Source organism: Ipomoea nil, unplaced genomic scaffold (assembly GCF_001879475.1).
Source record: "Ipomoea nil cultivar Tokyo-kokei standard unplaced genomic scaffold, Asagao_1.1 scaffold2690, whole genome shotgun sequence".
Taxonomy (NCBI): Eukaryota; Viridiplantae; Streptophyta; class Magnoliopsida; order Solanales; family Convolvulaceae; genus Ipomoea; species Ipomoea nil.
The window spans coordinates 1282965-1307800 of NW_017619118.1; the positions used below are offsets into that span (position 1 = coordinate 1282965).

At 35.2% G+C, this 24836-nt stretch overlaps 2 protein-coding genes and 1 pseudogene across 3 annotated transcripts; 1 reads left to right on the top strand and 2 right to left on the bottom strand.

Moving 5' to 3' along the window:
• Nucleotides 1-6301: 6301 nt before the first annotated feature.
• On the bottom strand, nucleotides 6302-7390 carry LOC109155022. Its single transcript, XM_019302752.1, has 5 exons — nucleotides 7302-7390; nucleotides 7088-7216; nucleotides 6859-7002; nucleotides 6567-6773; nucleotides 6302-6460 (listed from the first exon to the last, which is right to left on the bottom strand). The coding sequence occupies exons 2-4, from the start codon at nucleotides 7187-7189 to the stop codon at nucleotides 6606-6608; spliced, it is 414 nt and encodes a 137-aa protein (XP_019158297.1). The 5' UTR covers nucleotides 7190-7216; nucleotides 7302-7390; the 3' UTR covers nucleotides 6302-6460; nucleotides 6567-6605.
• On the bottom strand, nucleotides 7378-13622 carry LOC109155019. 2 transcript variants are annotated; one of them, XR_002049835.1, is made up of 6 exons: nucleotides 13452-13622; nucleotides 13102-13286; nucleotides 9751-10723; nucleotides 8433-9305; nucleotides 7588-7782; nucleotides 7378-7477 (listed from the first exon to the last, which is right to left on the bottom strand). XR_002049835.1 is itself a non-coding variant. In XM_019302747.1 (4 exons), exon 3 carries the CDS (start codon nucleotides 10719-10721, stop codon nucleotides 9762-9764), a length of 960 nt encoding a protein of 319 aa, XP_019158292.1. In that variant the 5' UTR covers nucleotides 10722-10723; nucleotides 13102-13286; nucleotides 13452-13622; the 3' UTR covers nucleotides 8419-9305; nucleotides 9751-9761. The 2 variants fall into 2 exon arrangements, 1 of the variants encoding a protein (XP_019158292.1); XM_019302747.1 differs by lacking the exons at nucleotides 7378-7477; nucleotides 7588-7782 and having other exon boundaries at nucleotides 8419-9305.
• On the top strand, nucleotides 11694-23110 carry LOC109155067 (annotated as a pseudogene).
• The last annotated feature ends 1726 nt before the right edge of the window (nucleotides 23111-24836 follow it).

Sequence of the window (24836 nt, forward strand, 5' to 3'; positions counted from 1 at the left end):
TAATCTTATAACAAGAAAATTCATAATTGCATAACAATAAATTCATAATTTTATAACAATAAATTCATAGTCGCATAACAGAAAATCCATAATCTCATAACTTTAAATTCACAATATCATAACAAAAAATTAATAATATCATAACAGAAAATTAATAATATCATAACAGAAAATTAATAATATCATAACATAAAATTCATAATATCATAACTGCATTAGTTTACCTATCAACATCATCAAGGTCAATAGCAGGTGTAGCAGCATCAGCAACACCAAGGATATCTTTGGGGAATGACACCCTAATCAATGGAGTTCTATCTTGGCTTTCAAAGGTCGAAGTAGCAGGAGCGTCTTCCACAATGGTGTGAACGAGGGCATCTAATTGTTGTTCCTCCAATGTGCACTGCCCTTGTGGTTGTTCACCCAATGGTTTTGGGGGATAAGAAATTCCCAGATCAAATGATGGAGGTTCCATCTTCATTTGCTTTTTAGTATTTTGAAATGCTTCGACCAAAGCATCAACTGCCTCTGTGAAAGACTCCAAGCCAAAGAAGATGTCATCGAGTTGAGAGGAGGTTGGGGTTGATGGTCTGTCCATCGTACTAGCCACGGTAATCATGGTAGAAATGCCTGAAAAGGCTGTCTTCATAACCTCAACATGTGCACATTGTTTGCCAACTTCAGCCGTCGCCTCTCCAAATTCCAAGGCCGTAGCACTTGCGTAACTCTGTCAACACTGGATGGCGGCACAGAGACTGATGGGACTGTCTGATGAGCAACACGTCAGGTACATAATACCTGTAAGATAAGTGAAGTAACTTTGAGAATGAGCAATGGAGAGAATGCTTCCGTCTCTTTTGATAATGATGGAGGAAGCGGAGCGTTGTTTATTGTGTGTGAAGAGGAATGTGAGAATGGGGGAAATGGCGTACGAGAGTAGAGAGAATGAGTGTTGAAGAGAGACTGCGAGAATGATCGAGATGGTGGAAATGGCGAATGCAAAAATGCAGAGAGTAGAGAGAATGGTGGAAGAAGGTTGCGTGAAGAGGAAGTGAAACCGGGAGTGGGAAAATGCAGAGTAATAGTTGCGCGTTTAATTTTTATTTATTTATTTTATAAATGTGATTGGTGAGAGATAACGGTGCCACTTACGGGCACCGTTACTCCACTTTGGAAGAAACGACGTCGTATGGGACCGTGTTCACCATCCATGGTGAACACGGTTCCATGGCATAACAATTGTCCAAAATGTTACACCCTTTTGCTCATTGCCAATCTTTGAATCTTGTGAGATTGTGGTGTAAGCACGTGTCAACATTTTGTCATTCTCAATATTTCATAGTTGTCGACGACTCTCCGAGTTGTCCGGTGGTGGAGTAATTGTTACTTCATTTTCGCTTTGGGTAGAAAAAGGCAAAAATTGAGTAAATTGCATATTACCTGCAAATTGGGCACTTTATATGTGGATAGAAAATTGAGAGTTTTGAAATATAGGTGGAAATGATGGAAATTGAACATTACCCGAAGTTGGGCATTTTGTGAAAATTGAGAATTTTGTAAAAATAGAAAATTTGGTGGAAATTGAAAATTTGGGAGAAATTGAGAATTTTGGGGAAATTGAGAATATTGTGAAGAAAAGAAAAATTTGATTGTGAATTTTGATTACTAGAATTGTCTTTTTCCATTATGATTAAATTTTAGTCGTTGCTACCGCCAAAATTAATTAAATTGAGAGTGGCCGCCACTCCCAATCGCCCAAGCGGGAGTGTGTGGTACACCGCAAATTATGCCGTGGAAACGTGTTCACCATGCTTGGTGAACACGCTTCCAAACGACGTCGTTTTTGGCGTCACTTAAAAAAAAAAAAGAAAATTCACTGTTCTATTAACGGCGTTAGTATCGAGTTTGAAGGCAGTTCTAATTTTGGCAGTTTAACAATTCTCTCTCCCATTCGCGATTGATTCGATCCGATATTCACAATTCTTTCCTATTCGCGATTGATTGATTTGAACTCGTAGATGGAGGAGACAGCGGTTCGCGGAGAAGATTCGATCGGTGATTTGATTTCTGCGATTCCAGGTTCGTTCGATTTTATGCGTTTGATGTCGTTTGATTTATGGGATTTTAGCATGTTGAAGATTTAGTTTGTTTTTATTGGTGTTTGTTCAGTATCTATGCAGTTTGAATGTTCATAATGTCGCAATTGTTATTAGTACTATGTTCCTGTTATGAATTTTACAATATGAGATTATGTATTTTCTGTTACGCAATTATTAATTTTGATACTCTGTTCATGCATGTGGTATGAATGTTCATAATTTAATAGTACTATGTTCATAACATATTAACCGGTATGTTACTCTGTTTGCATATATCCAGTGAATGAAGATTTTGTTGGTGATTCAATAAGCACTGATCAAGCAGAGTTAAACATTGACATTGGTGGCTCGTCTTCAAATCCAGGTTCTTTTCTTAGCTTTTTAACAAGAATGTGGTTTCTGGTAGTTGTAGGTACTGATTCATGGTGATTATATGCAATTTGAATGTCAGTAATGTTGCGATTGGTATTAATACTCTGTTTTTGTTATGAATTCACAGTTTTGAGGTTATGAATTTTCTGTTATGTAATTATGAAATTTCTATATGAGATTATGAATTTTATGTTATGAGATTATGAATTTTATGCTATGAGTTTATGAATTATGTGTAACTGTTATTGATGGACAATATATTCTTATTATGTAGAGCATGGCTGGATTTATTCGGCATTCCCCGTCCCCCCTCTACTTGAATTAAGAATATATTTCCATCAAACTTATTTCTGTTATGATATTATTCACTATCTATGCAGCTTTGAATGTCCATAATGTCACAACTGTTATTGATACTCTGTTTCTCTTATGAACTTTCTGATATGATATTATGAATTTTCTCATATGAGATTATGAATTTTCTATTGTGAGTTTATGAAATTCATTATAGTTGACCTGCACATTCATAATTTAGTAGTTGGTATAGGTGTGGTTATATTTTTGTTGCAATTGCAGTTGATGAAGACTTGGTTGGTATTGTAGTAAGTAATGGTGATGAAGCTTTTGGATTATATAATGGATATGCATACAGAGTTGGTTTTAGTGTGTGGAAAGGTCAACAACGTTATAAGGCATCTACTAAGTCAATTCAAATGAAGAGGTTCTTCTGTGCTAAGGCTGGGTATAAGGAAAACCAAATAGTGGTGTTAAGCTTTATTCAAAAATGATATAAGGACTGGTTGTGGTGCACTTGTTCAGTTTGACGTGGGGGGCGATGGGATGTGGACCGTTACAAAACATGTGAAAGAGCACAATCATGAGTTATGTTCATTTGGCAAGAGTCATCTGCTCCGTTCGCATAGAAGAGTGGGAAATAATCATCTTGAATATTTAAAAGATATGAAGAATAGTGGTGTTGCATTGGCGGATGGTATGAGGTTTTTGAAACATCAGTCAGGGGGTTCTCCATTGGTTGGCTTTACCAATCGCGATGCTTACAATTCGATGGCTTCTGAGAGTTTGAAGTGTTTGGATGGAACTGATTCTAATTCTTTGATTGAAATATTTAAGAGGAGGCAATCTAATGAGGCTGATTTCTTTTTTGATTTTGAAGTTGATTTGGATGGAAGATTGTGTAGTTTATTTTGGAGGGATGGTCAAATGAGAAGGGATTGTGAGGTGTTTGGTGATTTGTTAGTGCACGATACAACATATCGCACTAACAAATATGATATGATTTGTGGTCCTTTTGTAGGAATGAACCATCATTGCATGAATGTAATGTTTGGATGTGGGTTTTTGATGAATGAGAGGATAGAGTCATTTGCGTGGTTGTTTAGAGCATTTTTAAGATCCATGGATGGCAAGTGTCCACAGACTATCATGACGGATCAATGTTCAGCTATGGCTGCTGGCATTTCTATGGTGTTCCCTACATCACGCCACCGTCTTTGCATATGACATATTGGTGAGAATTCGCAGAAGCATATCAAGCCATTAAGGAATCATAAGGATTTTCTGGATATGTTCAATTGTGTGTTGAAATACACCGAGACTGAAGCTGAGTTTGAAGTTTATTGGATAAGGTATGTTATTATTTACTTTGTTCATTGGGTACAGTATCATATTTTGGTATTTTTAGTCAGTTATACTGTGTATTCAACAGGGGATAAAAATTATGAATTTACATTATACAATTCTGAATTTTCTGTTATGTTATTATGTATTTTCTGTTATATGATTATGAACTTTCTAATATGAGATTATGAATTTACAGTTATACAATTCTGAATTTTCTGTTATGTTATTATGTATTTTCTGTTATATGATTATGAAATTTCTAATATGAGATTATGAATTTACAGAATAAGCTTAGTAAACATGTGTTGTAACTTTTCAGGATGGTTACAGAATATAAGTGTCATAAGAATACTTGGCTAGAGAAGCTTTATGATTGTAGGGAAAAGTGGTGTCCAGCATTTAACAAAGATTATTTTTCCGGGGGTATTTTATCTTCTCAAAGTAGTGAAACTACAAATCATTCAATTTCTAGGAGGTTGTCTAAGACTGCTGGTTTATGTGATTTTTATTCATCCTTTGTGAGTGTTATTTCTGAATGGAGAAGTAAGGAAAATGGTGAAGATTTTCGGTGTTCTCAAGGAATACCTGTCATGATGATGGATCATGTGAAACTCCTTTCACATGCTAGAGAGGTATATACGATTGAAATATATTTTTTGTTCGAGGAACAATTTATGAAAGGTAGCTCTTGTTATCAAGAAATGGTGTTGAATGATGGATGTAAGTGCAAGTATCACGTGTGGCGACCAGACATAGACATCATAAGGCATGAAGTAACTTTTAAGCCAATCAATTTGGATATATGTTGTAGTTGCAAGATGTTTTCAGAATTGGGAATACTTTGCTGCCATTGCTTACGTATACTTCATGTGCACTGTGTTTCTAGTATTCCCAATAAATACATTCTTAAAAGATGGACTAAAAAGGTTGTTGAGGGTAGAAATGTGGACATTGCATCTGTGTTTTATAATGTTGGTGTCCCTTATTCAATTTGGGCTGTTGAGATTAGTAGGAAATTTCAAAGACTTATTGTTTGTAGTGAAGATAACAGTATTGCTAGATAATTCTGTGATGAAGTTGTTGAGAATGCAAGGAAAAACGTTGAAGATGAGATTGGGGATGTGAATATTGAGGAGGGTGCTATGTCTTCTTCAAGTGGTATTGTCCAATACCCTTCAAGCTGGAGGAGAGAAGGTGTGAGAAATAAAAGGAGTAGTAGTGTTATTGAGAAGAAGTACAATGCAGCAAGGGGGAGAAAGAGTGCTGCAAACAAGCTTGCTTCAATTACAAAGGGCTCTGTCCAATCATTGGTCTTGGAATATATATCAGAGATTGCTCGTGATGGATATCTCGTACATCCAAACTCTGGGGGTTCACAGTTTGTTCATTTTAATAAGAATATAGACCATAATGTAGATATAGATTGCGATTGTGTTAATAGAACTTGATATGTTTAGTAGTGATGTGATGAATACTATGCAAAATATTTAGATTTGAACTATATAGTTGCAATATGTTTGATGTGTACATCTGCAGTTTTGCCTTATGTGTGTCGGATTATGAATTTTCCTTTATGTGATTATTAATTTTCCTTTATATCATTATGAATTTTCCTTTATGTCATTATGAATTTTCCTTTATGTCATTATGAATTTACAGTATGTACTTATGAATTTTATGCTATTTAGATTATGAATTATAGTGTCAGATTATGAATTTTCCTTTATCAGATTATGAATTTTCCTTCATATGATTATGAATTTTCCTTTATATCATTATGAATTTACAGTATGTACTTATGAATTTTATGCTATTTAGATTATGAGAATTATATGTGTCAGATTGTGAATTTTCCTTTATTTGATTATGAATGTTCCTTTATGTGATTATGAATTTTCCTTTATGTCATTATGATTTTAATGTTATGTAATAATAATGAATTTACAGTTATAATTGACAACTATACATCATAATATCATAATAGAAAGTTCATATTTGCATGACAGAAAATTCATAATATGGTAGGTGAAAATTCATAAATCCATATGAACCATATGTAACCTGAATTAAGAGTAATAGATTTCATATTCACAGGTGCAAAATATTTGTGCACATTACAAAATAAGAGATTCTGAAACTAGGGTACCAAGAGTCAAAATTTCAAAATGAAGTATTCACAAAATTACTGTTTCATGTTCACAACATTTTCAAACACCAAAAATAGTATAGTTTCATTTCTTCTTTGAGAGCTCCTTTGCTGCCTTCATAACCCGTGATCTTTCAGTGTTCCTACCCCATGTGATAATGTTTGACGCATATTTAGTTCTCAGTTCCCAAATGAAGTCAGCCTTCAAAAAAAAAAAAAAACATTAAAATAATCAGTTTAATGGGATGTTAAAAAACAAATTAAAAAAAGTAAATCTAAGTTGAAATTAATATATCTTATACTCTTACATTTACACGAGTGTTTCTTTTGAACTCACTATTCCGATCTTAAACATTCCCCTTGTACGATTCCATGTGTCGCATGACATATATGCCACAGTCAATGACATTGTCAAGCTCCTTCCAGTGAATGACCAAGTGTGATACAAGAAGCTTTTGTATCTTACGTAGTAGAGGTGATTTCTCTGCAGTCAAGTACTCCTTTAGAGCAGTCATCTGGACAAAAATCAAACTAGTGTCATAATGATTCATAGGAAATGTGTAACAAATGATTAGAAGTTCAAGTTTAATGTTAAGTTACCAGTAGACTGGGGCAATCTTGATATTTGTCAATTTCTGTAACACCAGGAGGCAGGGTCTTGTTGTCTATGATTTCATCACTTTTTGTGATGGTGTTAATGCACACAATAAAGTAGTGTCCGTGTCGAAACACGGGGAAAAATATCTAATGTCAAAAGAAGAAGAAGTTAGAATAGAGAAGAAAAATGTCATTACTAAATAAAAGTTGAACGTGGGTAATTATAAATTACCAGATCAGCATCATTGATGTCAAGATTTCTAAATTTGGAAATTTCATATTGTAACCGCTCGTTGAAATTTTCCTTCCGCTTTTGAAGTGTAAGATCCTTCATCCATTGTTCAGTCGGGTCAAGTTATAGCTAAGGGGAAAAAAATACGTATTAATGATAAGTTGTGCAATATGAAATTAGTTACAAATTGTAAAATTTTCTGGTCTGAACTTACATGTACCAACGTGCTAAAATATATGCATTTTGGCTTCCCCAATGCGCCGTTTTGTGTTGAGGAATGTAAGCCTCAACGCTCATACATCAATGAAGGTGTTAAAAATTTTACCGTTGCTTAGTGTGTGGAAATCTCTCCGTGTCATAGAGAAATCATCAAAGCTAAATAGAGTTTCACTACAACACCAAAAAAGTTAGATAAATAAGTAAATAAATTAATACATGTTTATAAATGTTAAATATTCATGGAAATAAAAAGTTTATTAAATAGTCAGATTCAAACATACTCTTGGATGATTTGCAGAAGCATCCATGAAGGCATAGTTTGATACGGCCTTCTCTGTGGCACTAGCATTATGGACAATGGTGCATTCTTTGTCCAAAAAGGTGACCTCAAATTCAGCGAGATGTTTTTTAATTTTCGGATTGGTCTCTTTCGGACAGTGACATCTTCAACATCGGATTCGCTCTCCAGAAATGCACTGTGTTTTTACACAAAATGCATGAAGCTAGTTAACATTATCATAACTGCATAATCTCATATCAGAAAATTCATAATTGAATAACTGTAAATTCATAATGGCATAACAGAAAATACATAATTGCACAACAGAAAATTCATAATCTCAAAACTGTAATTTCATAAACTCACAATAGAAAATTCATAATCTCATATGAGAAAATTCATAATCTCACAGAAGAAAATTCATAATATAATATCAGAAAGTTCATAAGAGAAACATATTATCAATAACAGGCATGACATTATGGACATTCAAAGCTGCATAGATAGTGAATAATATCATAACAGAAATAAGTTTGATGGAAATATATTCTTTATTTAAGTAGAGGGGGGATGGGGAATGCCGAATAAATCCAGCCATGCTCTACATAAGAAGAATATATTGTCCATCAATAACAGTTACACATAATTCATAAACTCATAACATAAAATTCATAATCTCATAACATAAAATTCATAATCTCATACAGAAAATTATAATTGCATAACAGAAAAGTCATAACCTCAAAACTGTGAATTCATAATAGAAAATTCATAATATCATATAAGAACATTCATAATTCATAATGATAACATAAAATTCACAATTTCGTAACTTCATTAGTTTACCTATCAATATCATCAAGGTTAGCAGCAAGTGCTGCTGAGCAAGTGTAGCAGCATCAGCATCACCAGGGACATCTTTGGGGAATGGCACCCTAATATATGGAGTTATTTCTTGGGTTTCAGATGTTGAAGCAGCAGGGGTAGCAGCATGTGTAACAGCAGGAGTAGTAGCATGTGTAGCAGCAGGTGTAGCAGGGCATCCAATTGCTGTTCATCCAACGTGCACTGCTCTTGTGGTTCTTCAACCAATGGTGCCGGGGTATAAGAAATTCCCAAATCAAATGATGGAGGTTCAAACTCCATTTTCTTGGTGGTCTTTTGAAAAGCTTCAACCAAAGCATCAACGGCCTTTGTGAAAGACTCCTGGCCGAAGAAGATGTCATCAAGTTGAGAGAAGGTTGGGGTTGGTGGTCTGTCTATCGTACTTGCCACGGTGATCATGGTAGAAATTCCAGAAAAGGCGGTCTTCATAACATCCACAGGGGCATTTTGTTTGCCAACTTCAGCCATTGCCTCTCCAAACTCCAAGACATCAACAGTAAGCCGCCGTAGCACTTGTGTGACTCTATCAACACTGGATGGCGGCACAGAGACTCTTGGGACCGTCGGATGAGCATCAGTAGCAGCAGGTTGGTTTGAAGTAGAAGCAATAGCATCAGGAGCAGCAGGTTGGTTTGAAGTAGAAGCAATAGCATCATGAGCATCAGGAGCAGTAGGCTTTGCAACACGCGGGATAACTTTCCCTTTACCATATCCACCTGACCTTCTTTCCGCAGAAACTCTTTGTCTTGCAAGCTTTTTTGTTCATGCAGTTATGCTTGGATATGTTCTCTCAACTCTCATCCCTTTGAATTGGACCCAATCAAAGTAGAATAGCTACAATTTTCAAGAAAAAGGGAAAAAAAGTTATAATCATAATTCTATAACTGTAAATTCATAATCTCCTAACACAAAATTCATAATTAAATAACAGAAAATTCATAATACCATAGTAGAAAATTCATAATCAATATGAACAGTATATTCATAATATCATAACTGAAAATTCATAATATCATAACTGAAAATTCATAAATCTATAAATGCAAATTCATAATAGCATGATAGAAAATTCATAATCTGATAACAGAAAATTTATAATTGCTTAACAGAAAATTCATAATCTATTAACAGAAAATGCATAATCTCATAAGCTCAATAACCTTATGTTTACAATTTCAAAATTATATATGTGTAATATTATAACATTGTGTTGAAAGTCAGATAATCACACTAAGACAATGAATGCAATAAAGACATTGGATGTGTAACTAGAATTTACCAGTATGAATGTCAACGGTCAGTAAAAAATCCATTACTTTTTTTTTTGTACTTCTTAATGGATTTGATAAGAGAGTTGTAGGTGTAGTTACACCAGTTGTATTCCTTTATTTCATCAACATTAACCAAGGAGTTGAGTATTTTATGGTTGCAGCGGCGTGTCTGAAATCCTCGCATCATGCATGAAACAGTCAAGACCATGAAGCCCCTTTTAAATTCATCACCATAATCTCCTCTTTTAACAATCACATCCCCCATTTTGGTTGTGATTGGGGAACCAATTTTAATATTCCACCTTGTCCTCCAACTTTGTAACAGAGCTCTGTACTTTGGTCTTCCTTGTTCATCATACTTTGGGCCCTCAACAACCACCTTTTCTCCCCGTGGAATGCCAAGAGTGTACTTTATGTCCTCTTCTTCAACAGTGAGCTTATCATTCTCCAATTTGAAATGTGTTTGGTAAAGCTCAAAGTTGTCAAGCAAATACTGCACTAACTGTGAATCACTTGTGCATAGCTGAAGGTTCAACAGGGCTCCAAAACCAATATCACGCACAGATTGTTTTTGTTCTGGCGTTAGTTTCTGTACAAACTTGAACATGGTCTTTGGCCCCATTCGCGTGCTGAAGTAGGGAGTAGCACTCCCTTCTGCATCATTATCTGCATGTTCCCCTTCCCCATTATTTGGGACAAGATGGGCTTCTTTGCCCTTATGCCTATCATTAATTTGTTTTGACCTTTTTTCTCTTATTACTTCATGCTGGAGCAGCTCCTCAAGCTGCTGCTGGGATGGTTCAGCAGATTGCGAATTGAGTACGGCCCTTGTTGTTCTTTGTCTCTTGGCTTTTGTTTTAGATTTGACCACAGTGTTCTGTTCCTCTGCAGCTTGAGAGGGTTGTGATGCCTCTGCAGCTTGAGAGCTCAAAATTGCCCATGTTTGTGAACGTGTTCTCTTGCGCGTAGCAGAGCCCATTGCTTTTATTAAAAACATTAGAAAGCAATTAATTCATATACAACATATAATATAGCACAAAACTGACATGAGTTTGATGGAAATATATTCTTTATTTCAGTAGAGGGGGGATGGGGAATGCCGAATAAATCCAACCATGCTCTACCGAAAAGAATATATTGTCCATCAATAACAGTCCCACATAATTCATAATATCATAACATAAAATTCATAATATCACAAAGAAAATACATAACTGCAGAACAGAAAATTCATAATCTCAAAACTGTAATTTCATAAACTCACGATAGAAAATTCATAATCTCATATGAGAAAATTCATAATCTCATATCAGAAAATTCATAATCTCATATGAGAAAATTCATAATCTCACACAGAAAATACATATTTGCATAACATAAAATACATAATTACTTAACAGAAAATTCATAAGAGAACAGAGTATCAGTAACAGTTGTGACATTATGGAGTATCAATAACCTTATCAGAAAGTTCATAATATCAAAACTGTAATTTTATAAACTCACAATAGAAAATTCATAATCGCATATGAGAAAATTCATAATCTCACACAGTAAATACATATTTGCATAACATAAAATACATAATTGCTTAACAGAAAATTCATAAGAGAATAGAGTATCAATAACAGTTGTGACATTATGGACATTCAAAGCTGCATAGATTGTGAATAAACAGCAGTAAAAACAATCTAAGAATCAATTCATAATGGTTAATCTACATATACATAATGTTACAGATATACATTCATAAGTTCATAACATTACATTCAAAACCCCATTTATAAATTTCAAAATCTGTACAGAATACAAAACCCTAAATTATAAACACATCCGGTACATAATACCTGTAAGATAAGTGAAGCAACTTTGAGAATGAGCGATAGATACTGTCTCTTTTGATAACGATGGAGGACGCGAAGTGTTGTTCGAGGAATGCGAGAACGTGGAAATGGAAACGCGAAGTAGAGAGAATGACTGTGGAACAGAGAATTCGAGAATGATCGGAGGAAATGACGATTGGGAAGACGAAGAGAGAGCAAAGAGGGATGGAGGTTACGTGAAGAAGAAGTGAAACCGGGAGAGTGAGAAAATGGAACGCTATATCGCGCGTTTAATTTAAAAAAAAAAAAAAAAAAAAAACGTGATTGGTGGGAGATAACGGTGCCACTTACGGGCACCGTTACTCCCACACCTATAAAACGGCATCGTATGGAACCGTGTTCACCATGGTGAACACGGTTCCATGGCATAACAATTGGTGGTACACGCACCCACTTGGCGGTGAAACACAATTGCGTCTTACTGACTTTTTTTTTTTTTTTTTTTTTTCTAACATGAACCTTTCCTTGCAGGCCGAAAATTTCTTAAATAACTCATCCTCAAATCAATGTTAAACTTGGGAATGAGATATACCAAAAACTTAGAATTATTTACTAGTGTGGATGTTCTTAGAGTTTTCACTTTCGGATATAGTGACATTTAGTACTAATTCACACGCTGACTTAAAAAAAAAAAAGTCAAATAATGCAATTGAATCCAATAATAAAAAAAATGTCAAATAATGCAATTGAATCCAATAATAAAAATAAGGGAAAATGGCACTTTTTTCCCCTAAGTTATATACTTATAGCACTTTTTCCCCCTGAATTATTTAAGTGGCTCTTTTTCCCCATGAAATGTTAAATGGACATATTTACCCTTAAAATAAATATTTAAAATAAATATTTCATTTATTTTTATTCTCGAACAAATTATTACTATAATTTGGTTCAAACGAAACAAATACTATAGCAACCAAACTGAAATATTCCAATTACAATTTATAATCAAAACGTGATATTTAGAGTTTATTAAAATCACGAACCGGAATGGCCGGTTCATGTTCCGAACTGAAAAAATAAAATACATTTATTGTTGAATTTAGACAATTTTAAAATAAAAAATAAAATTTTAAAATAAAGACGGTTCAAAATCGCGAACTGGATCCGGAACCACCGGTTCACGGTTCGTGATCCAGTTTTTTTTATTCTTAAATTTAATAAATTGAAATTCAAATATTGAGTTCTAAATCTGAATCATAACTGAAAACTTTAAATTCGATTGCTGTAGTGTCTGGTTCAGTTCGAACCAAACCGTGGTAATCGCTACATATACGCAATAATTTGTTGGAGAAGTAAAATAAATAAAATGTTTAATTTAAGGGTAGAAATGTCAATTTAATATATTAGGGGGAAAAACCACAACTTTTAAAATAATTGAGGGGGCTAACATGCTTACATAAATAATTGAGGGGGAAAAAGTGCTATAAGCATATAACTTAAGGGCAAAAAATGCTATTTTCCCTAAAAATAAAATACCTGTAGTATACTTTTCCTAAGCAACATATCCCCATTGACAACATTAGAACCCACAATGACAAAGTCAAATTCTGAAGCAGCAGGCGAACTAATAGTCCTCCCATCCGAATCCTCAAAAAGAGAATAGAAATCAACACAATCCATGAAAAATGTGTGGCGTTGCGGTGTTAGATCAAGGAATACCACTGCAAGCATCAAACAGAAATTTCATCACAACTGTAGCATTTGGGGGTGTTAATCAAGTCGAAATGGAAACTTGACACTTCATTGAGGAATGATAACCAACTAAACATAGTATTCGTATATCAGAGATCTATTGTGTTTCTGCAACGATTAGTGGAAGATATTACCTGAGCAGCAATGGCGAAACGTCGAAGTAGAGGCGGAGGGCGGTGTGGCGGAGGAAAGCTTATCACAGGGCGGAGCACTGGAGCAGAAACCCTAAAGTCTCTAAAATAATTGCGCTAAATGCGGTGTTTATGCACGATGAGAAGAAATGCAAGAAAATACAATTACGTCTATACAATAAATAATAATTTGGCCCTTAACCTTTTCCCTTCTTTCACTTTATACTATCTCGCATTATTCTCGCCCATCTTTACACACTCACTTATGAAATATTAATTTGGGAAAATTGCATCTTTGGTCCCTGAGTTATACCCAAGTTCCGATTCAGTCGCTGAGTTATGACTGTATTCATATTTAGTCCCTCAGTTATGAACAAAGTGGCGTATTTGGTCCTCGGCCGTTAAAAGTGACGGAAAAATTTTAAAAATTTTAAAATTTGACGGGTAAAGTAGGAAATTCACATTTTATTCTCCTTCTTATATCAAAACCACTTTCACAACATTATTTTTCACTTCTTAGCCTCTTATTTCATGATTGTTCAATTTTAAAAGCATTTCAATAACTTTAGTATGACTTGTTAGGAACCTAGCTCTCGTATAACAAACTTAAGACTTAGCACAAATAAAGAAACACACTATACGAAAAAATGTTACATACTAAAAATCTCAAGTTATTCAGTTGGTGAATTTCTCATAAAAGCAACCTGAGAAATTTGACATCATTTTGTATCTCAAAAGTTCTGATTTGATTACATTTGTTTCTTAGTAAGGAAAATTGAAAATTGATAGGATAGTGTGTTTCACACGTCTGAAGACAATGATCAAATGTTTCTTTATTTTTGTGCTAAGTCTTAAGTTTGTTATACGAGAGCTAGGTTCCTAACAAGTCATACTAAAGTTATTGAAATGCTTTTAAAATTGAACAATCATGAAATAAGAGGCTAAGAAGTGAAAAATAATGTTGTGAAAGTGGTTTTGATATAAGAAGGAGAATAAAATGTGAATTTCCTACTTTACCCGTCAAATTTTAAAATTTTTAAAATTTTCCGTCACTTTTAACGGCCGAGGACTAAATACGCCACTTTGTTCATAACTGAGGGACTAAATATGCATACAGTCATAACTCAGGGACTGAATCGGAACTTGGGTATAACTCAGGGACCAAAGATGCAATTTCCCCTATTAATTTTGATACTTAGTTCAATTCGCACACATAAAATGCTTCCTTAATGGATCTCTAAACTTATTCCATAACTTCCAACCATTCTATAGATCTAATTAGTCTTTAGCAAATTATGGTCCACACAGTGCTCTATAAAGCATCACAAAAAGTACATTTTTAATATATTAAAAAGTACATTATTTGTATATTAAATATACGTTATATAAAATAATGTACATTTAATATTTAAATAATATTTTTTTTAATATACTAAAAGTATATTAATTGTGTACTGAATATACATTATTTGATAGTATGATCCACATAGCTATATGGACCATGGTCCACACAATAATCTTTGGTCCTCCACTCCCTAAATCCAATCGACCTTGGACCTATATATATAGTGGACCTCTTGTTAAAATGTGATGTCATGTGGCACTTCATCTTTGTAGTCATTATTTAGGATCTAAAATGCAATGATATTGTATTAGTAAATTAATTTGTAAGTAAATATTGATTTGAGGTGAAATTATTACTGTCTTTGCAAACCAATTAGCAAAATCTCTACTACTCTCTTTGCAAACCAATTAGGACCTCTATTGCTGTTTCTCAATATTCTTTAGTTGAAAAGTTAAAACATTGCCTACTGATTGACCAATTTATTTGAAGATATTACTGCTTTGAATATTTTTAGCATAGAATAGCACATTATCAACACGCCTAAATTAGGTGAACCTTATTTCAACCCATTTCTAGATACTTGAGCAAAATGTAAGGAGTCACATTTGTGTGAGACTGTCTCACGGATCTTAATATGCGAGACGAATTAAATCTTAAATAGTTGTTTGTTACTTATGATATAAATCATAATACTCATTACAGAAAATTTCATACCAATTTGAAATAAATAAATTGTTACTTGTAATAGATATTGTAATATTTATATGTAAAATTGTGATACTATTTAGGATAAAATGATTGTTACTAATGATAAATATTGTAATACTTGTAACTAAAATTTTGATACTTAAGAAGTGTAATTCTAACTTAAATATTGTAATACTTGGGTGGTGCCCTTCCGTCAATTCCTTTAAGTTTCAGTCTTGCGATCATATTCCCTCCGGAACCCAAAGACTTTGATTTCTCATATGTGAAATTGTGATGCTATTTAGGATAAAAATTGATTGTTACTAATAATAAATATTGTAATATTTATAACTGAAATTGTGATACTTACACACTCAGTTGTCTACAAACACAACCCGTCCCACACAATTTTTTTTCAAATGTAGAACATTCTTTAGCAATATAACATTCGGCTGTGTAAAAATTTGACAATGTCAAAATGGATTGAAACCATTAGTAGCTAATCTAAGTCAAACATTTCGTGCATGGCCGGATTTTAGGCTATGCAAGCTGGGCCATCGCACATGGCCCCCAATTTTAGGGGGCCCCAAATTTTAGAGGTCCAATATTTAATTTTTACCTAGCTAGTTTAGAAATAAAATTTAAAAGTTTTCAATTAAATTTAAATGTTTTTATGAAGAGATGGTAAGAATGTGTATTTATTGTATTTTAACTTGGAGGTCAAAAATTCGAAACTTGCATGTATTTATTTAAAAAATTGTTATTTTGATAGGACCACATTTATTTACCAGCCCCTAAAATACGGCCCTGATTTCATGGACATGGACTTCATTATTCGCTTCCATGATTATGCAATTCTTCCTGTGCACCAACTCGTTTTTCATTACTTATTTTCTTTAGTAAATTTTTAATTAATTTTGAATTTATTTATTTTAATTTAATAACACTTTTAAAGTAGTTTCTAAATATATAAATTTTAAATAATAATACTAAATAAATTTAATATTATAAAAAATTGAATTAAAAATAATTTCAGTGAAGCCTTATTAACCGAACCAAAAAACGAAATAAGACAAAGGGAGTACATTTTTAATATGTTAAAGGTATATTGGTGGACTAAATGTCCATTATTTGAATCTTGATAAAAAATACATTATTTTATAGTATACAAAATAATGTATCTTTAGTATTCAGATAATGTATTCATTAAAATATAATAATTTTTTTTTTGAAAGGGAATACTTCATTAAAATCAAGAGATTGTTCAACACAATAAGAAACAATAGAAAACCAACTAACATGACCAGGATGAGAACTACCAGCTCTAGCTAAAGCGTGAGCAAGCTTATTCACTGATCGATTAACATACTGAATAGACACGGATTCAAAGTGTCGTTTTAGAGACCGGCAATACTTAAGAACGCAACCTGCATAAGAAAAATTCGGTAAATTGTTATTCAGGAACTTGCAAACCATTTGACAATCTGATCGCAACACAATTACGCCATCCTTGTTCAAGAATCCACGAGAGGGTTAACCGCTATAGCCTCCGCTAAATGAGGGTCATTTAAACATCGAACGGGTCCACTTCTGATCGCCACAAAGCTTCTATCATTATTCAGAATCACAATGCCATACGCAGTGGCAGAGCGCCAGAGCCAAAATGGGGGTAAAAATTGTGATATTATATTAATGGTCTGTTTGGAAAGCAGGAAAATGACTTCTGAAAAATGAGTCATTTTTCAGGAAATATTTTCTTTTCCAGTGTTTGGCTGCATTGTGGAAAACTGTCTTGGTGTGTTTGGTTTATTTTCTGAAAAATGAGTAAAATTGTATAATTAAACATTTTAATTATTTTATTTAGAATATTACACCATGTATAATAATATATAATAATATAATAACAATTTTAAATATAATAGAAAAATAACTAATAAGATATCAAAATAACTAACTAAAGTCTTGTAATTCAAAACAACAACAACAACAACAACAACAACAACGACAACAATAATAATAATAATAATAATAATAATAATAATAATAATAATAATAATAATAATAATAATAATAATAATAATAAGTGGTATAGTAGTGGTGGTATGGTGGTGGTGGTATAGTGGTGGTAATGTGGTGGTGTAGAGGTAGTGGTAGCGGTGTTATTTGTTATATAATAATAATAATAATAATAATAATAATAATAATAATAATAATAATAATAATAATAATAATAATAATAATAATAATAATAATAACAACTGGTGGTGGTATGGCAGTGGTGGCAGTGGTAACAGTGGTGGTGTGATGGTGGAGGTGGTGGTGGCGGGGGTGGAGCGGCGGTGGTGCTAGTGTGGTCTTGTACTGGTGGTGGTGGTGATGGTGGTAGTGAGGTGGTGGTGGTATGGTGTTGGTGGTGGTAGTGGTGGCAGTGATTGCGGTGGTATGGTGGTGTGGCGGTGGTAGCAGTGGTGGTGGTGGTGGTAGTGTAGTCTTGTACTGGTGGTGGTGGTGATGGTGGTAGTGAGGTAGTGGTGGTATGATGTTGATGGTGTGATGGTGGTGGTGATTGCGGTGGTACGGTGACGGCGGTGGTGGTTGTAGTGTGGTCTTGTACTGGTGGTGGTGGTGCTAGTAGTGGTGGTGTGATGGTAGTGGTGTCGTGGTATGGTGGTGGTGGTAGTGGTAGTGTGGTCTTGTACTAGTGGTGGTGGTGGTGGTGGTGGTATGGTGTTGATGGTGGTGTAAAAGTTAGAAAATAACTTCCCCCCAAAAAAGGGAAGTCATTTTCCTCTAAAACAATCATAATTTCCAAAGTCAATGGAAAATGATTTTCGTTGACTTTTTCCAGGCACATCCAAACACTGGAAACCTAGAAACCGACTACCACCACAATCACAAGGGGATAACTCCCCTATAAAGGACCAAATCGACTGAGACCAAATTGCCTTAGGCAAAGCGTGAGCCAACTGGTTCACTGACCTACGAACAAAACTAATAGAGCAAGAATTAATAGAGTTTAATTACATAACAGATCTAGAATCATGATAGACAAAATCTAAATAAGTTAAATCCTTGAATTTTTTGGTGATTCCATTAAACAAATTTTGGCAATCCGTTTCGAGACGTACATTATTCAAATCCTTATTCTTTATCCACGAAAGAACTTCCTTGCAATCCAATGATTCAACCAGTAAAGGATCAGAATCACATGTAAGATGACCATTTGGGATTGCTACAAAAGTTCTATTGTACCTGATAGTATAAATTGTAGCTGGGTAGTCATTTACTGTATTTGCATGTATGAATGTGTATGAAAACACATGAGAATAGAGAGAAAATATGGGAAATTGGCCTCAATGAGCCTTTATTATTGAATATTATCCAGCAAGAGACTAGAGGGTCTTTCTTCCTTCTAGAGAGGGAGTAGTAGAGAGGAAAAGAAGCTCCATCTAATGGAGGGCTAGGGCTCTTATATCGGCCCTTGACCAACACCCGATACCGAATAGACGTACAAAATGTGTAGGGCGGTATACCCGGGGTATATTCCCTATCAAGTAGCGCCCTAGTCCATGCCCTGACGTCGAGCTAACAAGGAAGGGTTCGGGTTGAAAGATTTGGGTACACAGTCTGTGACGAGCTCCTCATGTCTGAGTTGAGCATAGGGGCGCGATTTACACTGGTTGCCTCGTTAAAAACCTTAGACTAAGAAAAACCTAGTGGAAAAAAGCTTAGCTAAGGGAAAAAGAGTACAACTGCAAGTGCAATCTTTTAGACTATCGAGGGATCGAATTAATTGTGATCTAGAGATCCAATTTTTTCAATTAAGGGATTGGATTTCACTCACGATCTAGGGATCAAATTTTAGCATGATTAAGAGATCAAATTTTACTGATCTAGGGATCGGGTTTCACCAATCGAGAGATTGGATTCTTAGCGAGATCTAGTGATCCAATCTTACCAATCAAGAAATAGGAATTCATTGTCCAAGGACCTCTATTGATCTTTATCGATTATCAGCGGGAACTCTTCTCCCAATGTCGTCTAACAGGGCTGATCAGTCGTAGTTAGTTTGTACTTGGTCAAACCTTGACCTAGATTACTTGGTTTTAAGATCGCTCTTAGTTGATCGCGTTAGGTTAGTTTTAATTATCCACATTAACCATGATGGGTTTTGAAAATCAAAATCATTTGAACAAGGCACTTTCCCCTTTTTATGCTCGATTCACGAATCGAGAGTCCCACGTGGAGGGACGCTTGGAGACCTAGAAGTCTAACGATAACGAGACCGGGATGGTCATTATGCTCGAGAAGTGTGTTACGATGCGTTATGGTCACCAAGTGCCTTACGCTCGGGAAGTGCATTATATATGGTCGGGAAGTGCACTAGCGGGCTCAACAACCTACTTTGTAGGGCTTATGCCGAGATATGATCCTGGGTTTATAGTGCTGGTGGTGGCAATACCGACCTAACCGGGCTTATAGTGCTGACGGTGGTAATACCGACCTAACCAGGCTTATAGTGCTGGTGGTGGCAATGCCGACCTAATCGGGCTTAATTGCCTATTTTGTAGGGCTTATGCCGAGATATGGTCTCGCGCTTATAGGGCCGATGGCGGCAATACCAACCTAACCGGCCTTCGTACATGACTAATCTACATACATGATCATGTACAATTTACAAAGCAAATTAAAAAATTTACAAGTTTTAAACAATTTTGCTTCACTTGGTCATAGCTTCGAACAGGTGGGTTCAAGCACTTGATGGAGTTTGGCGCGATTTTTAACCTTGAAAATCCTTAGTTGGTCGAGAGCATTTCCCCTTGCCTGTCCAGAGACCGTAGATTTTTCTGACTTTGTGGTCATTGCTCTTTTCGACCTGTGGCCGTAGTAAAAAGGAGTTCCTCCTTGTTGGTCCGGAGAGCCTTTGTTTTTTATCTTTTGATTGTAGAGGTATGGAGACCTTTGTTTCTTGATCTTCTGATCGTAGAGGTCCGGAGACCTTTTTCTTTTGATCTTCTAATTGTAGAGGTCCTGGAGACCTTTGTCTTTTGATCTTCTGATTGCAGAGGTCCGGAGACCAATGATTTTTCGATCTTGTGATTGCAGACGATGATAACTTTGCCTTGTCGGTTCGAAGACCAATAATTTTTTGATCTTGTGATTGCAAACGAGGATAACTCTGCCTCGCCGATCCGAAGACCAATACTTTTTTTTTTTTTTTTATATTGTGATCGCAAACGAGGATAACTTTGCCCCGGAGACCAACAAATTTTCGATCTTGTGATCGTAGTCAACTCTTGGGTTAGGTTCCGAGCTTTGCTGGTCAAAATTGCCTACTTTGTAGGGCTTGATGCCGAGATATTCCCGGACTTAATTGCTTACTTTGTAGGGCTTAATGCCGAGATTTTTCCCGAGCTTTAAGATGTCGCTGCTGGAAATACTAACCTAACCGGCTTAGTACATTTAATATGACTATTCTACCTACAAAGCTAGGAAATATCTAAAATTTATAATAATAATTTTACAAATTTAGAAACTTGTGACAACTTGGTCGGGTTAATTTTAGAAATTTAGAAACTTGTGACAACTTGCTCGGGTCAATGGAGCAGTTGGTTGACGCGCAACCGTGAGCACCTCTATGCTCCACCGCCCACCATCAACCAACCAAAACGGCCGCCACTAGTACACATATGACTTTTAACGTTGATTTTTTAGGCTCTTTAGCGTCGGTTAAAAAGTGACGTATCGTAAACATAAAAAAAAACCGACGTCGTAATTTTTTTTATTTAATATAATAGAACCTAAAACGTCGGTTATTAATAAATAACCGACGTTGTACGTTTATTATTTTAAAAAAAATAAAAATATACGACGTCAGATTTTTAAATTAAACGACGTCGCATAGTTTTATTTTGTAAAAAAATAACTTTACAACTTCAATTATTTATTAATAACGATGTTGTATATTAGTTTATTTTTAAAAATAATTTTGAATAATGTACTACGTCGGATTTTAAAAACCGACGTGGTAAGTTAATTTGTTTAAAAAATACATACCACGTCGATTATTGCAATTAATCGACGTTGTATGTATTTGATTTTTTTTAAATATTACATTTATTTATGAATTTAGACTCAAAACCTGCTCAAATATACATTTATCACAACCACATCCAAAACTTGCTCAAATATCTTATCACAACCACATCCAAAACCTGTACAATTTAATATTTATAATCTCACAATTAATAAAAGTAATAAATCTCGCCATTGATACTAATTAATATTAAGGGGTAATCTCACTTTTGGTCCCTCAATTAGTGCCCATTCTGCAATGTCATCCTTAGTTTCCAATTTGATCGAACACATTTGGTCCCTCAATTATTCGACCATTAAGCAGATTTGGTCCTTCTGTCTGTATGGCCGTTTAACACCGTTTAAAGCATGGGTAAAAGTGGAATTTCACATAGCATTGTTTACAATAAGTAGGGAAAATCGCACTTTTGGTCCCTCAATTAGTGCCCAATCTGCAATGTCATCCTTAGTTCCCAATTTGAACACAATTGGTTCCTCCCGTTTAAGTCAAGGGTATAATTGAAATTTCACATAGCCTTGAATATAATAAGCTAATTTTTTCCCCTTTCTCTGCCCGATTGTTATTTTCACTGCCGCAAATGCTCCGCCACCGTCGAGAAATGTCTCAGCATCCACCATTTGCATGTCCACTCCCTACCCATCTTACTGCCAAATTGTTCTCCCCAGCAACAACTCTTCTTCCAATGTCTACGACTATGGCTGATTCTCCGTCTGCAAATTCTTATCCGCTGCGCGCAAGTTTCTGTCATTGATCCAGAAGTACCTTCGCCGCAATTCCAAGTCGTTAACCACCACCGTCATTCGAGCTCTCAAGGATTGCAAGTTCCTTGTCGGTTTAAACATGGATTATCTATCCATTTCTTTCAAGACTGTCAACGGGACTTCCCGGTATCTCCAGGTGTTAGAAGCCGACGACGTGCAAACATTGCTCAATGTCATTCTCACCAACACGCAGACGTGTATAGACAGACTACAAGCGACGTCGTCGGCTTGGAGCGTTAGGAATGGGATCGTGGCGCCGCTGGCGAACGACACGCGGCTGTTTAGTGTTTCTCTAGCTCTGTTCACTAAAGGGTGGGTGCCGAGAAAGAAGAAGGCCACCGGCGCCGGAGCTTGGCGTCCGACCAAGAAATAGCATGGGTTCCGGAATGGGCGTTTGCCTCTGAAGATGTCGGAACGGACGAAGGCGATTTTCGAGCGGGTTAGCCGGAGAAAGCTCCTGCAAACTCAGGAAGATGACCAGGTGACTGGCATTGTGGTTGTGAGTCAAGATGGGAGTGGAAATTTTACCACCATTAATGACGACGTCGCCGCTGCTCCGAACAACACCCTGTCCGACGGCGGCTACTTCCTCGTATACGTGATTACCGGCGTGTACGAGGAATACGTCTCCATTGCCTTGAACAAGAAATACTTGATGATGATCAGCGACGGCATTAACCAGACCATCATCACCGGAAATCACAGCTATGTTGGTGACTAGACTACTTTCAATTCTTACTCCTGTAAAATTTTAATTATACCCCTGATTTAAACGGAGTTAAACTGATTGTCTCACAGAAGGACCAAATCTGCTTAATGGTCAAATAATTGAGGGACCAATTGTGTTCAAATTGGGAACTAAGGATGACATTGCAGATTGGGCACTAATTGAGGGACCAAAAGTGCGATTTCCCCTACTTATTGTAAACAATGCTATGTGAAATTCCACTTTTACCCATGCTTTAAACAGTGTTAAAAGGCCATACAGATAGAAGGACCAAATCTGCTTAATGGTCGAATAATTGAGGGACCAAATGTGTTCAAATTGGGAACTAAGGATGAGATTGCAGAATAGGCACTAATTGAGGGACCAAAAGTGCGATTACCCCTAATATTAATAATACAATTTAAATCTAAAATTATCAAGATCAATTATATTAATTCACGTACTAAAGAAATGTATTTAACCATTTATCAATTAAGAACTTTGCTCATACGTCACTAACTTGATCAATCTCTTGTTGCTTGTAGCTCAATCTACCAACTCTCTCAACAATCTATAAAGTTGATAATTAATTAATAAGCTAGCATTTTTAAAATTTGAATGAGAATGGTATTTTATTAAATTACTTGCCTTATCCATTCCTCTGCATGCTTCTTTGGAAAGAATTTCAAACATGCATTTCATTGCATAATATCGCATTCGGTAATTCCAGGTATTTACTGTGTAGTCTATGCAATGTATCTTCTTGCATATAGGTAGCAAGCTATATGAACTAAAAATGTGTAGAAGAATAAATCAATAAATAAATAAATAAACAAATATATATATATATATATATATATATATATATATATAGGATCCGGATCAGGTGAGAACCTAATCTTTGGTGAGGACGTGAGGACTAATCTTGTGCGTTTGTTTTTTTATTTGGATGACCCAGATTTGAGTTCTTGAGATGACATGGATTGATCTTTTTTGTTAAAGTGGGGTAGTAATGTCTTTTTCTATTTTTTTTAAGTGTGAACGCATGTGTAATCCTTGGCCAAATTGGTTTCCTATTTTCTTGGATCATCACCATTGCAATTTGGAGCCGCGATTTCTTCATTATTGATTGAGTGTTCGCCCATGCAAACTAATCAGTATTTTTTATTTTTTTTCGCTCGTTCTTTTGAGTATAATATTGTCTATATTTGGATTGTCGTGTATATGTATAAATGCTTGGGTAGTACGATTGTGCATTCGTGTGTGTTGATTGTGCAACCTAGTGTTGTAAGTTGTGCACTATAGGCTATAGAGTTGTGCATTATAGCACATAGTTCAGTGCATCGTAGGACATTGGGATGTCCACTGTATGATTTTTTGGCGGGGTTTGAATGTACAATAATAAAGTTATCGATGCACAACACTCAGTTTAGGAATGCACAACATTTTGTATAGGAATGCACATCTTTTAATAAGACTGATTTACCCTAAATTTATATATTTTAATATTTTAAAGGGATTTATTTTCTTAATCCGTGTGATTTGTTCTTTTTAATCTCAGTCATACATCATTATGATTTAATGGTCAAGATTAGTCCTTACGTCCTCACGTAAGATAACGTAAGATTAGGTTATCGATGCACAACACTCAGTTTAGGAATGCACAACATTTTGTATAGTAATGCACATTCTTAATCCGTTGTGCACTATTGTGCATTGATCGAATGCTATCTGACGGTCCAAAATAAACCATACTTCCATAGCGATGGTCCGTCACTTAGAGTGGGCATTG